At 41.4% G+C, this 15,255-nt stretch overlaps 1 protein-coding gene across 4 annotated transcripts in view; it reads left to right on the top strand.

Moving 5' to 3' along the window:
- Positions 1–15,255, top strand: part of Rab3-GEF (Rab3 GDP-GTP exchange factor) — a 71,218-nt gene that overhangs the window by 42,666 nt on the left and 13,297 nt on the right. For 3 of the 4 annotated variants that reach the window (XM_075887275.1, XM_075887276.1, XM_075887274.1), the window contains 9 exons: positions 2,342–2,509; positions 5,249–5,441; positions 6,686–6,806; positions 7,833–8,049; positions 9,362–9,388; positions 9,623–9,733; positions 11,203–11,367; positions 12,165–12,237; positions 14,034–14,140. In XM_075887275.1, the coding sequence (XP_075743390.1) occupies positions 2,342–2,509; positions 5,249–5,441; positions 6,686–6,806; positions 7,833–8,049; positions 9,362–9,388; positions 9,623–9,733; positions 11,203–11,367; positions 12,165–12,237; positions 14,034–14,140 (1,182 nt within the window). The remainder of the gene's footprint in view (positions 1–2,341; positions 2,510–5,248; positions 5,442–6,685; positions 6,807–7,832; positions 8,050–9,361; positions 9,389–9,622; positions 9,734–11,202; positions 11,368–12,164; positions 12,238–14,033; positions 14,141–15,255) is intronic. The other variant, XM_075887277.1, reaches the window with a different exon arrangement.

Genomic DNA, 15,255 nt, shown 5'->3' with positions numbered 1-15,255 from the left:
TCATTCCAAGCACCTGTCCAAGTGCTTCTTGTTTTCACCGAGGCAGTGAACTCCAGACTACATCATGCATAGGATGAGCAAAGAAGGTAGTCCACTTGATACAATCAGCGTCACTTGAACGTCCAGTGATTCAACATCGGTCTTCTCCAAGCAGTAGCTGTTGCTCCTGAAATTGCTTTGTGCATGCTAAACAGTCATTCATCGTTTATGTGTCATTGTATGCACAGAAGTAAAGTGAAAAAGTTTAGTATCTTTGTTTACCGTATACAATGATCCTTAGTCTATTGTTTGTTAGACTAACCTAATTTATAGTGTATCATGTTAATTTTTTAAATCTGCTAGTCAGTGGGGCACTCATTTTGAAAATTGCTAAATTTTCTTTGAAGTCTGATACTATACATACATCAGGGTCCAACTAAGTGGTATCACTTAACATTGTTTGATACAAGGTGTCACATTCGTAACTGGTCTTTCTCATGCGTATGGAACGTATAGGTGATGTGTTTAACCATGAATTTGCTTCGAGGACTGCAACAGGGCCTCCACCAAATTTGTGCCTTTTTTTGTTGTATCCCAACATTCGATTTGTTGCTGATATAATCATACAACAGTCGCCACTACATTATTATGAATTTCTAAACCTTACTGAAGCAAGCACGAGACAAGCATAAGCAAACACAATGGTACCGTTGCTGGTATTCGTTGGTCAGATATGGCAGTTCTCGTCAGGTCATCAAAACAGAGTACTAGTAGTGCCTTGTTTGACTGGTACTTGTAAAGGGGACTGCCTAGGAAGTGTTGACAGTTTTTCTTCCTCGAAGTTATAGCCTGTGTGTTGCTTGAGTGAATTCATTGTAAGGTTTCAGGCATAAAATGTCCCTTGCCCTTAACTATCAGTGAGCGCTGTAACTTTTGTGTGACAACTTACGTAAGGTGCCGATGACTGACGCATTACTGGCATCACAGTGTTTGTTTGTTTTTTGTTTTGTATCTTAAAAAGTACAAAAATGCAGCAATTTACCTTGCATAAAGTTTTGCTGGACTTGGCCAGATTTGCGAAAATTGTAGTTTGGCTTGCAAAACGAATTTGTATGCTCATATATGATACGGGTTTGGCTGTTCTGACGTTCAATGTTCTGCGGTTGACCACATTATGTATTGAGTGAGGCAAAGAAAAAGAAAAATTATCTATCGGATTGTCTCGAACAGGCGCTCAGTTAGGCACACTCTTTGATTCAGAATGAGTGAAAATTTTCGTCTTTCTTTCAAGACAATTAAAGGGAAGCTGAGGGCACTTTTTTAAAACAATGACTTTGGAGCATGTAAGGACAGTTTGATCCCTGCTGAATTTGAAGAAGCAATGTGACATTTCCTAAAGGTGAATGTAAGTAGGTAGCACTTTTTGGCAAAAAACGGAGGTTGCCGCCAAAGGACTTCTTGAGATGCTGAGTGAACGCGGCGACGTCTTCCTCGGTATGCCACTTTATCTGCACCAGCAGCATTGCTGAAGCATGGTCTTTTGGATTAGCAGTGGCAACCGCACGTTCCGAGTTAGTCGTTACTTCCACGGTCGAAGATACGAGAGAAACGTGTTCATGCTGCGCTTGGCTGTTCGTCATTATTTTAGATGTCATATATGGCTGCATAAATTTCATCTTCGCTGTGCTTATTTGAGCCTTTGTCACAGAAACAGCACTCGCGCTGTTTTGTTGAGTAGGGCGGCGGGTACCTTCGGTTAAAATGCAGCACAGTTTCGCCAAAGGAAGTGAAGATAACGTGGGTTGCCATGTCCACACTTTCAATGCGCTCATGTAGGAGGAGCAATACAAACTTTTCCTTCGCGTAGTGTAAAGCTCATGCTGCAACAATCACAAAAAAAATTGCAACACTGTCGACAATAAAGTTGGTCCTTGCTCACCCCAAAGTTTCATTGAATTTTGAAAGCCCTTCAGCTTTCTTTGAAGATAATAGTGGTCAGAGACATTTTCTAAAAGTCTAATTTATTCCAGTTGGTTTCTTTATAATGAATAGCGAGCGACCACATTAGACTTCAATGTAACTCCGTATTTCTTGGGAGTCGAGTTGTATCCAGGTCATATCCCAGCGGTGCGACACAAAATATGCATTGTGGAAAGACATAGCGATTTTTTGAGCCCCATGACCTGTCCTCACTGAATGCATACGGGCGGATGCATTCAGCTGGGCTGGTGGCTTGCCTGTTGTCATCCCTTCATGCTTCCTAGCTGGCACTTGTGTGGTGGTGGTGGGTAGAGTGAGTTTTAATCATAGCGCATGATGTGAACCAAGAGCCCGCTCCTGTGTCTGGGGTGGCCCTGCATAGGTGTCGGACGCCGGCACAAGCCAGGGCTCGGATTTGACGGTGCCCAGCGGCAATGTCAGCGATACAGGCAGCGTGACCATGAACCCTGCCTTCTTTCGCCAGTCGCGTGGTGGAAGCAACGCCTCCTTTCGCTCGGCCGTCTCTGACAGTGAGGTGGAAGCGGGCGGCGTGAGTATTAAGCATCCTCTGCTGCTTCCTCGTAGTGGTAGTTGGCCTAGTGGGCATGTGGCTGCTCGAGTATACCACGTTTGTGAATATTTTTATCATTCGCGTGTAGTACTAGATTAGTGCTTACCTAGTCGTTTGATTACTTTCTTTTTTAGTTTGTAGGCATTGAATTAGGGGAGCATTGCGCAAAAATTTAGAACATGCTATTTTTGTATCTCTTTTTTACATATGTCACTGTGTAGGTATGGTGAACAGCTAACATTGTAATAAGCAGACTTAACATTTAACAAATACACCTTTGGTATACCTTCAGTATGAAAAACACTTCACATTTAAAAGCATCGTTAAAAAATTTCAGTTAGTTATAGCTTATACATTTATGAATGTGTCACACATTGCAAAAGTGTTCAGGTTTTTTCTAAAGCGCTTCAAAGCACATGTGGATGAGAATAAGTATTTGAGCTGTATCACTGCTTATTACAGTGTAGTTGCTTCTTGTATACTTGGCCGTCTAATATAGGAGTACTTCTGAAAGTATGATATAACAGGAGACTTCTCCTTTAAGTGTATCCTTAACTTCTAGATTATTTCAGAGGGCCTCTCACCAGGTTGACGTACCACAAACAGACAACAGTTCAAACTTGGGACAACAGAGGAGAATGTTGTCTTCAGCTTTATTTTAAATAAAAGTGGAAGAAGAATGTTTGTGAATACTTGTCAAAGGAGCAGGAGAGGGTACTGTATTGGATTAGCTAGTTCAAGTTTTTATGAAGGGTGTAGCATATGAGTAAATTTGCAGAAAAAAAAATAGATTGTGTGACAATCTTTGTGTATATTTTTTCTCAGCAATTTTAACCTTGCTCAAAATTATTTCTGAAACAGAAGAAGGCCTTTTCTGCGGGTGGGATGGGTTGCTCGCTCAGCTTCTTGCAATCAATTTTGTTGGTTCTTGACCACCACTTCGCCCTTGTAAATAAATATTTTACCAGCACTTGTCCCTGAACAGCAATTTACAAAGTCTAGTGTGCAATCGAAATTTCCAGACGAATCTAGTGAGGGGCCCTTTAGTGCACTGCGAGTCAGATTCCAGCCCTTAAAAATTTTTCATGGCGCAATGCGAAATAGGATATTGTGTGCGACCTAGCTAGATGAGTTGTCATAATTCAAAGTATCATTTTGTCGTATTAAAAGAGAGAAACCCTCCTGATAAGTCATTCAGTTCAGAAACCCCCCTGATAAGTCATTCAGTTCATTCACTGATATTTTGCTTACTAGTTTGTGATGGTTCATGTTTGGTTGAAACAGCACACACGACAAGTAAAATAGGGAACTGCAGCGACTCTGGTCTCACGTGTTGAACTGCTTTGATCTATAAGATCGAATGGAGTGCATTGTAGTTATAGTGAAAAGTAACATGCTGGGGAAGACCTGGTCTGCCTGTTTACATAACATAGAAGGCACCTAGTGCACTGGTGTACAACCTATGTTTGCGTTGTGTAGTTCATCTTTACTTGCTGTTTCAGTGGCTTGTTTGCTGTGTAAGCAATCAAGCTAGTACTATTGATGCAGCATACGTCATAGGCACAGTTACTTATTGGTGATAACATGGGCGTAAAAAAAAAGTATTTTCTTATTCGGTACTGTACACTTGGTGGTATTGCGTAGATGGTAGTCTTTATCATTTTCTTTGAAAAACTAGGCTATGACACGAACGGTGCTTTTTCCAATTATTTGCCCTGCATATTACTGCATGCGTGTGTTGTTTGCTTGTGTGTATGCGTGCTTGTTGTATTAATGTAGTGTTCTGTATTACTGTAATGTGAGAGGCAAGTTTTCTCTCTGAAAGCTTAAACCCGCTTTTTGGCATGACATTTTCGCACTTTGGCTTGTCGCATGGCAAGAATGTGGAAGTGCATTACAACTACAGGATGACGCGAGAAAGCTAGTAGCAGTAGAGGGCATATTGCAGGTGTAAATGAGTGGATCAAGATAACACAAGATTATTCTAGCTTGTAAAAGCAATCAAAGCACGAGCAAGTTTGTAGCAGTAGTCCAGCACTTTATGAAGCATAGTGAAATGGCACTGAAAACTTATAACATTATCTTCGAGATGCTTTTGCAGTAATGAAAAAGAATGCAAGGTCTCTCATTCGATTTCCTCATGAGATATTCATTTGGCCAAGGGTTTTTTGCCCAGGGATAGATAGTGAAAATTAAACTTGCTCTGGTGTGAGGACGTAATATGTGTGAGTAGCTTGTGCTGCTTAATTTTAACAAGAACTCGAAGGGCTGTGTGAGGGGGGACTTGTTTAGATTAAAGTTTTTGGGAAATTCTCAAAATTTTATATTGTCTCTCTGGGGAATCTTTTATGGTTGGTCTCTACGTTACTGCAGCCATAGACTCTGCCAGTTCAATGCTCTCACAAATCTCATTCACCGTGGTGTATTATCACAGCATGCTATTTATTTTTTTCACGCGTACCTCTACTGATAGTTGTATCCAGTCTTACCAACAGTCATAGCAGAGCGTGCAAAAGACATGTCAGGTCATAATTACAAGGAAATCTACTAGGCATTTTCCTCAAACACCGCAGTAGTTGTAAGGTGTTTGAAACGAAAAGGCTCGCCAATTATTTGACTGCATTGAAGATGCTTGCCCATGCCTGGAGACACCGAAAACCGTGTTATGATCCTGGTTTGTGGTATGGGTTCCTCTTTCTTCCTCCTTTACCCCCACAGTTCATGATGTCACGGCAGATGCGTGCCTCAAGCATCTGGAGCACCAAGAGCAGCCTTAGTGGGGGCTTTGGGTTCACCAGTGGCAGCAGGAACCCCAGCGGCAGCCAGGCGGGCCAGGGGGCTAGTCCCAGTACACCCACCCGCTCGTCTCCGCCACCACAGTGCCGCACGTACATATATCAGGGATTGATAGGTCAGTGTTCACCGCTGAGCTTGCAAACAAAACAATCATAACCTCAGAGTTGTTACATCAAGTTGCCTGTGTGCCCCGTCGTAGTTCTTAAAACACTTAAATAAATGTTTGCAGATTAAGCAGGGTCTGTTTTGCGGTTTGTGAGCCTCCTGTTGTGCCAGCACTACCAAAAAGCTGTCGAAAGGGGCAAAATACTCGCCTTTCCTGAAGTTCTTGCAACCACAAGTTTTATGTGTAAAGTGCTTCATCAACTACACTTTGCTAACTTTGCTTCCCTTCATGAAAGGTTTACTTGATCAGCTACCACTGGAGAAATTCGTAGTTTTCTTATTAGGCAAGTTTCTAGAAAGTTGGTGTTCTTGTTAAAGTAATGCAGGGAACACAGTGGATATATGTTTTACGGTGTTGTACTTATATTCTGTTATTCTCTGGCACCTTTGTAATGTTTGCACAGCTAAAAAATAACTAGAGTCTTAACCGTCGTAGTCAATTCTAACACGTTCCTACCAACATAACTTAATAAACGTGCAATTTTATTTCTTCAAAGCTGCGCCGTTCTTAACAGAGCCAGCTGAAATTTTAAGATTACACCACTTGCACTATTCAGAATTATCGCTACTCATCAAAATCACACTCAGCCTTGATTTAACGAACATGGATATAACAAATTACTGGTTATAACGAAGTAAATGAGGAATACTCTTGTCACAGGTTTATAACGAATATTTATAACGAATGTCAAATGTTTATAACGAATTTACGGATATAATGAAGTTGTTTTGGGAGCAGATGTGACTTTGGTACAATGAGATTTGAGTGTATAATATCTCGTTATATTGACTGACTGCATTCTGTTCTATAGATAACAAAGTGCTGCTTTCTCTGGTTGCTAGAACCTGCCAGTTCGTTTTAAATGTGGCATATATCTGTGAAGTTTATCGCTGCTTCACGAGAAAACATCTGTCTTTACCAGAAAAGATCCATGAAACTTCTTTGAACTTCATGCTTTTTTTTCTCTTAAGTTGAATTTAAATGCAGTACCTACTTGTGTGTCCATATTGGTTTGGATGACTTAGTCAATATTATTGCTACTTTTAATACAAATGATCTGTTAGTTGCTGGAAAATATGGGATATTTTCACTATAAATTGTTCAAACCTGAGCTGTCATGATGGCCACATTCTGGCTTTATTATTGTCTTTAGCAGGATACATCTGTGTGCTTTCGTTTTTCTAATTGTTCAGGGAAAGATCGGGCCAACATATGGAGTGAGCCTCAGTTCTGGGAAGATGCCTTCTTTGATGCTGTTGCTCAGGAACGCGACCTCATAGGGATGGACCAGCAGCCAGGGGTTTTGATGGAAAGGCAAGCATGCCAGCTCTTTGCACTTCATGCTTTCTTAGCCGACCACAGCACTCTGTTACTGCCGTTGTTGTTAGAGGGAGCAATGCTGAAATCGGACAATTTGAAGTTAAAAAAAAAAAAGAACGGCACTTCACGATTGATTTATGTGCTATACAAAATATTGGGAAATGAAGTGACAAAATTGTTGCTTACTATATGCATGTGACACGTACAGCTACCATAGAGCATGGTAAACCAACGCCATAACGCCATGGCTATTATTTCTAGCTCATCTCATTGGGCAAGACATCAAGTTTCCAATAGAAGATAATGCTTTTTGTGAACTACGTGTTATAAATGCTATAAGACATAGTTGCAATTTGCCGTATTACAAATTTGTCGTGCCCGCATGCTGGCTCTGTCAGCTACTGGGCTGACGTGACAGCATAAATAGGGTTGGTTGCCGGTTTGACTCCTTGCTGCATCCGTGCATTGCAGAGAGCGAAATAGGCCAAGTACTCATTCTTGGACGTCCCTTAAATATGTAAGGAGCATAGTGACTTTCATGCCTTCATTTTGAACTTATGGTGTGCGTTATAGTCACATTTCACACCTTGTGAGCGGAATCCATTTCGAAATCTACGAAAGGCATTAAAGGAGCCCTGCAACACTTATTGAGCTTGGTTAGAAAACGCTGCGGATCGGTAGTTGAGTCTCCTGAGAACTCGTGAGCCTAATGACGTGTTTTCGTGAGCATGTGACGTGTTTTCTTTCTCTGTGCCACCTATTCCTGCTTAACTTCGAGTGCTGTTGTTGGGACGAGAGAACAGAGAATGCAATTGCAGTGTGCGACAGTTATTTGTAACAGTGCTCTTACTGGAAGGATGTAAAACGTTTTCGCAGTGGTGAATTCGTGAGGCAGTAAGCTTTTTTATTGAATCCATTCCATGGCTACTTGAAAGAGTGTTGCAGGACCCCTTCAAGTGCTTGCTCGCTCACGTTACAGCTTTGTGCCTCTGCCAATCAGTGGTGTCCTCCTATCTCCAGGTACCGGTACCTGTCAAGCCCAGAAAAGAAACGTCTGGAGCATGATGAAGACCGGCTACTGTCAACGCTTTTGTCCAACCTGATCGCCTTCATGCTGATGATGGAGGTGCCTGTGGATGAGATTCGCAGGCGGGCTCGCCGCTTGCTTGGGAAATGTCACATCAGCCTTGTCTACAGTGCGGAGATCAACACCATGCTGGACACACTTGACTGTGTGGTATGGCTGAAATTCTTTTCTTGTTTTTCTTTTTTTTTTTGCTTTGATATATAATGATTTTCTGTGTCTGTCGATTGGCTATAGTTGCAAGAGTAATGAGGCTACTGAATAGAATAGTAAAACATTGATGGGTCGTCTGTCAACAACATAATTTAAACAATACATTCAGGAGCAGTTGTTTTGTTGTCAGGCGTGTGGTCAGGATGAATAAGCGCTTAATACTGATCTCAGACAGCATACTTCTATGACTAAACATAACACCTCATAGTACTCCTGGTGTGCAATGCCTAAAGGCATGAAAAATGCTGTCAAAGTGCTTTTTTTTAGAAGCAGTAGCAATTTGTAAAGCTTGTCACATTTGGTGGTTTTTAGAACATTTGTTTCACCATAATATTGTGGCGACATTGGAAGAGTACCTACCCCTTTTAATGACTTGGAAAAGTTATAACCCTGCACTGATTGCTCTGGCAATGTGCAACTAAGTATTAAGTCATCGGTTTATTTACTGGCTGTAGAGGCTGCTTTATTTGATGTTTGCATTCATCCAAAACTTTTTTGATGATCAAGAATGTAGCCTAGTTTAACCATCCACTTTAGTGCATGAGTGCTGAGGTGTTCCTTTGGTGCTCCAAAAGCTATTGCGAGGTCATCTCAAATGCTCACTGCAAATGCTTGTTTTTGAAGCATTAGGACATGCATTGCATGGATGGTACACCTGCACACTTTTTATTGTAATGGACTGAACATCTGCTGTGGTGACTTAGCGCTGAGGTTGCAGTGTAAAAACCTGGCCGTGGTGACTGTGTTTATGTAAGCACATAATGCAAAAAGTCTATTTTTTATGTATTGGGCACACGTTAGGGACGTTACAAAGTGGTCAAAATTTATCTAGTTCTTTACTACAGTATGTGTCATAATCAGCTAATTGTTTTGGCACACGAGATGCCATATTTTAATTTTTTTTTCTGACAGACTTTATGTACCTTACCACTAACTACCTACTTCAGCCAGTAAGCATGACCACTGGGAGCTTCAAGATAATATTCTGTACTTTCGAGGTTTTTTTTGTAGCTTCTGTGTTACAGATAATAAGAGAACTTCTTAAAGTAACAGATAATGAATAATGAAACAAAGTTAAATGAAACTACTTAATTGTTCCTGCTTTCATAAGTACACTTACATAGGTTCGTTTTTTGATGAAACACAGGAAAAATGTAGAAGTTGATGCTGTATCTTATGGACGTGTCTTTGTGCACAGTTTAATAGTTACTTAGTTTGCTTGAATTGTATATATATTTTTTTCTTGTCGCAGGACCAGAATGGAACTAGGATCAGGAAGGTATGTATTGCTGGCAGTCCTCTTTCTGTCCTTGACTTTATATGTGTTGGTTGAGGATACGTATACCCTTTTCAAATCATAGGAACAACTGAAGTATTCAGCAAATGGGACAGTAAAGTGAAAAGTTACAGCTACATAGTCTTTTACTGCATTTTTTGCAAAAGAGCCAACAGAAATTTTGATTACCTCTTACTTCTACCTTTTGCCATTTTGGTACCTCCCTTTATCGTACAGTACGGAAACGAAATTGACCTCAAGCCCCTGGGAAGCCGACAGATGCAGTCACAGTGTTTTACCGTTCACACCACCACAAACACTGATGACGAGGAAGTGAGGTTTCTTGAGGTGAGTGCATTTAACTACGTTGTTACTCTGGAGAGTTTCCTTGGTAGGACCTTAATATGTGTAATTATACTGTATCATTCTTTGTACAGTACTCATGGATTGAAACTGGACATTTTAGAGCTGAGTAATGCACATGGAAATACATTTTCCTCGTGTTGTCTCTTTTTGCCTTTCGTTGCTTGCCTTCCGTAAGCTTTTCTTCTGTAAACTTTTGTGCTTGCGCTGCAAACTGTATTAACATGGAATCCACATACCTTCATTTTCACCGCCTTCAGTTCAGGGCACATGAGCACTATTTCAGGTTGAATGTGTAGACCAAAGCCAGCATCATCTTTAGAGGCCAGATTTGTTGTGATGTGATGTGGTTATCTTGAGCGATTGCGCATACCAGTCGCTATACTAAAGATTTGGTGTGGCTTATGCAAGGGATAATGTGCTGCTAGAACCACTGACAAAGTGTCAAAAGGAGTGACATAGCGTAGAATCGTCAGCTCATGTTACTATCAGGCATGCAGAAGATATCCACTATTTAACAGAAGTTTGTTTATTGAGAAAGATGAAGGGCACACAGCACCAAAATACATAGCCATCCTAATTCAAGGTGATTCTTTCATTCAAACTGCCGATCCATTTAACTTGACTAGTACTGCAGTTTAAGCAAGTTGGTGCTCTAATGTAGTTGCTTGTCATTCCCTTCTTCGCTTTTGCGTCCTTCGTTCATGCTCAAACTGAGCTGAACTATAGCATTACGATGTTCCATTCAAGTTCCTTCTGTTTACCGCAATTCCACTCTCCCTCCTCACTTGTGTGTGTGTGTGTGTGTGTGTGTGTGTGCACGTGCACGTGCACGTGCATATATATATATATATATATATATATATATATATATATATATATATATATACACACACACACACACACACAACCATTGAGTTTTTACTTAGGGCATTGAACCAAGCAGTGAAACAAGGAAGTAACTTATTGACAAGCAGGAAATGCACGCAAAGTTTTAAGAGCTAGGATTGCTACTTTCTCCTTTGCATTTATTCTGTGTCCATGTGCTTCGGGCTGGTCAACTACTGTGGACTCTGGTTAAACAGAACCTCAGGAGACCAGGTGAATGTGTTCTATTCAACATATTTCTATTAACTAAGAGTCTCCTTAAATTCACCGTCACACTGCCAGTTGCTAGCTTCCCGGTTAGTTCAATCAGTAGAGTGACCGCCTCTGGAAGGCGTAAGTCCCGGGTTTTATTTCCGGACCAGCACGAATTTTCCACAATCTAGAAGCTTCATTTTTGAAGGTCCGTACAGATTTCCTTGTGGCTTTATGCTACGAAAAGGTGAGTTTCAATTACCTCCCTTCACAACCCTTCCACCACCTTGCAGTTTTCTGCATATCTCATTTGCAGTTACTTCCTGCCGGCTACAAAACTTACGGTCGCCCTTTGAATGCTTGTGTCTTTCAAGGTGAGGGACGATGGACTGGTGCTGCGCGGTGCCAATGGGGTTGTGATCGAACGTTGGTGGTACGAGAGGCTGGTGAACATGTCGTACTGCCCCAAAAACAAGGTACTTTGTCTCTGGAGGCGGAGCTCAGGCCAAACGCAACTCCACAAGTACTATACAAAAAAGGTGAGCAGCACTGGCAGTTTATGATTGTGCGAGAATCAATCTTGACATGAGTGGAAGAGGAACACTTTTTGTAGTTGATTGTCTTATTGAAGTAAGCTGTTAAAGGTGTAAAAGCTGCTGTGCAGTTGTGTGCAATAGAGGCAGTACATGTCCATAGTGCGTGTTTGAGGTGCAGAATATATATTCTTTGTAGCTATGTGCTACGAGTGGTTAATTTGGCAAGTTTATAAATTCTAGCTTGTCTAAGGGCTTTTCAGGAAACCCTGTTAACAATCTTTGTTATACATTAGGATCAACCACGTGCTAGTCCAGGTAGAACTCTGCTGCAAGAACTTTTCCAGTGTTTAGTGTGTCAGTGGAGACAAATGTCAAAAGCAGTAGGAAAAGAACACGAACTTCCCTTTCCTCAGCAGAGGCTGTCGACTTCTCCCGTATGTTGCATGTACAATCTAGGTTGTGTTCGCCATATTTTTCTGGGGTGGGAGAAATGTTTATGCAACTGGAATTGCAGTAATGCTGTAAAGTCCAAAAATTTCATTAAAATTCTAGAACATCAGTCTTTTTTCTCTCGTGTTTTTACCAGTCCCCCCCCCCTTTTTTTTTTCACCTTGATCACGCATTTGTTGTATGTTTAGGCTTTCTTTGCTGTAGTTATGTCAGAAATTTACTGGCTGCGTATTTTAAACATATCTTTGTTAGAAACAGTTAGTAAGTGAAGTTGCTTTCATTCTCTGCCTTTGGTTGTCATCTGCGCAGATGCTTGCATCTTACGAGGAACCTTTCTCTTTCCTTCCTAGTGTAAAGACATGTACTACTGTATCAAGGAGGCGATGGAGAGGGCTGCTGCCCAAGGAAATGTGCTCAAGTCTGGTGAGTAGCACACGCTCACACATAGTACTGTACGTAGCAGTCGTTACATGTGCAGGCATGGAAAGAAGAGGAGAACTGCGTTCCTCTGTAATGCGAAAAGTTACTTATTTGTAAATTACTAGATCTGGCACAGCTGTATCTGGAAAGATTGGCTTGTGAGCACTCTACATGCAGCTGCAGCAGTATCTGTCTCAGAAGTAAATGCATATTGGCTGTAGCAGCCGCATTTTCGATGCAGGCGAATATGCCAGAGGCCAGCGTGCTCAGATTTCGGGGAGCGTTAAAGAACCCCGGGTGGTCAATATTTTCGGAGCCCTTGATTATGGCGTTTTTCATAATTTTTGAGACATAATACCTCAGCAATTATTATTATAGCTGAACCCTTTTATAAGAGGCATGAACTGATAAGCATAGGTTGGCAAAAATTGTGGGGCTCACTCAAACTCACTTGAGAAATATATCTTGCGCTTTGGACTCACTCTCTTGAAAATTTTCTTCAGCCGAACTCACTCGAACTCACTCAGACTTAGATGCTCGGCTCAATCTGAGTCTGAGTGTTTCCAAGTGAGTTGACTCATGAGTTCGTTAGCCTAGAATTAGCTCGTTCGACCGTGGCATCAATGCTCTTTAACACTAATATTTCACGTAATTGGTGCTCCTCCTGGCGCCTTTTAATATACACTCACACCTTGATATAACAAACCTTAATATAACGAAATATTCGTTATAATGAAGTAAATGAAATATAGTCTTGCAATAGATATATTGTTAGGAATAAACCTTTGTAACGAATGTTTGGGTATAACGAACTTACTTTCATGTAGGATGAAACTTTGTTATAATGAAGTATATGTGTGGTACTTTGGATTGTGAGTTATGAATGATTGCCAATGAGTAGGGACCTTTTTCTTTAAATAGATGACAACATAAGATATAGTATTTATCAAAACCGTCTCTGGAACATAAAAACCATCGTGAGGGCGCAGCTAAACACAACACACAGGAAGAGACAGACGAGGACAGGTGTCCTCGCCTGTCCTCATCTGTCTCTTCCTGTGTGTTGTGTTTTGCTGCGCCCTCACGATGGTTTCTATGTGAAAGCACCAACTCGCCCAACAGTCCACTCTTTTGATCTTCTCTGGAAGATTTGGTGAGGGGGAGGCCTAGGCACGCCCTAAGTAATTCACGCTTCTGAATAGATAAAATTGAAATGGTTTATACATGATACTGCTTTGGAATACATGTTAGTGGATGGGAGTATAAAGATAAATTCAGATAAGGCTGATAGAAATGGTGAAAATGAGTATACAGGACAATACGTCGAAAAAAAATAAAAATAAAGGTTAAACTCACCGAGACTCACTCAAGAAATATATCTTGCGCTTTGGACTCGCTTGGACTCAGACTTTCCAAAATTTTCTAGAGCTAGACTCACTGGGGCTTGTTCTTCAACCGTACTCACTTGGATTCAAACTCGCCATAACATTGCTCGCCCCCCACTCACTCAGACTCAGACTCATGGCTCGATCCGAGTCCAAGTGAGTCGACTCGTGAGTGAGTTTGCCGACCTATGTCGGGGAGCAATTCTCGTGTTTCATATCAGGGATTCCTTATACACAGGGTACTGTGTTTGCATTTTCTTATGAAATCCTGTTTCGATGTTGGGAACACTGGTGTCTCTCATGCCCATTTGTCTCTTGCATCAGTGTGGTTCGACTCTACATCAGAAGTAAATGCAAGAATTGAGCTCTTGAAATGTTGCTCAGGGTTGAGTTTGATTCTTCTTCACTCTGTAGGCACGGAACTTGGAGGAGAGTTTCCAGTGCTGGACCTGACTACACGTGAAGGTGGCATTTTGCAAGTATGCATGGAAGGCGTGGGCTTGCTTTTTGCCAATAGCAAGGTAAGCACCCTCAACGCCTGCGTCTGCCTTTCTGTGTCTTTACTGTGGTTTTCTTTATGCGAATGTTCTCTCCTCACGCATGTGCTTTTATTTCGCGTTAACGTTTCTGTGCTGTCATTTGATGGCAGTTGTGATTAACAGAGCTGCGCATGTCTCACGTTTCACAGTCTTTTGATGGTTTTCTATTTCCTTGCTGCATAACCCAGCAGCATCTTGCAGCAAACTTTCTTAACGGTCACTGTATGTCTTCGGGCTGTGGTCCTATGCTGTTCGTGTGGGAATTGAAATAAGCCCAAGGGGTCTACGGTTTTTCGTAGAGCATTTGACCAGGCTGCTTTCTGGTGCCGCTGTGTTTCCCAGCTTTGGCGTGTTATTTTTCGTCGGGTCTATGTATTAGATAATGAAGGTGCGGCTAACCTTTTAATTTGTAATCTGTGGCCCTCTATCATAACAGAGTGTTTCAGGGAATTCATGTGCTTTGCAAGTTCTGTAATGTTTGCAACACGGTTTTTATGCATTTAGTCTGTGTGGCTCTCACCAGAGGACCTAGCCCTGCTATATCTGTATGATGTGCTCATTTTGCTCTTGGCTTATCAATATTTATCTGCATATGACATCCACTGTAAGAAAGTGTGTTGCTGTTTCAAAATTTTTGTTTTGAAAGTAGCAGATTTTAACATTTTTTTGAGATTTAGAAATGCCGCGCTATCTGACGGTCCGGGTTTCACCAGCACAGAGAAGCAAGGCATGCAATGGGAGAACTTGGGAACACAGGAACGTGGCTGCAAGTGTGGTTTTATGACTTTTTACACTCTGGAAGTCTAACCTGGTGGTCTCACAGCCCACATTATCAAATTCTGTGACTCCTCTGCACACTTATTTTCGTCGCTTGTATCCCGACTTCATTCACACCGGCTGGCTCGGATCATACTTGAAAGGAGTTCAACAAATTTTCCCTTGTGCTATGCACTTGGAACATAGGTAGTATTACCAAGATGTTTAGTATTGGAAAGTTGGCACCAGTCTTGCTGCTTTGCCTGCAGCTCATGGATCCTCTTGTAAGTGTATATTTATTCACGAGTGAGTCCGTTTTTCAATTCCATACAAAGTTGGAA

The sequence above is a fragment of the Rhipicephalus microplus genome, chromosome 2 (genome assembly GCF_043290135.1).
Source record: "Rhipicephalus microplus isolate Deutch F79 chromosome 2, USDA_Rmic, whole genome shotgun sequence".
NCBI classification, from domain to species: domain Eukaryota; kingdom Metazoa; phylum Arthropoda; class Arachnida; order Ixodida; family Ixodidae; genus Rhipicephalus; species Rhipicephalus microplus.
The sequence above is the reverse complement of the archived record's forward strand: the minus strand, read 5'-3'. Positions and strand labels throughout refer to the sequence as shown.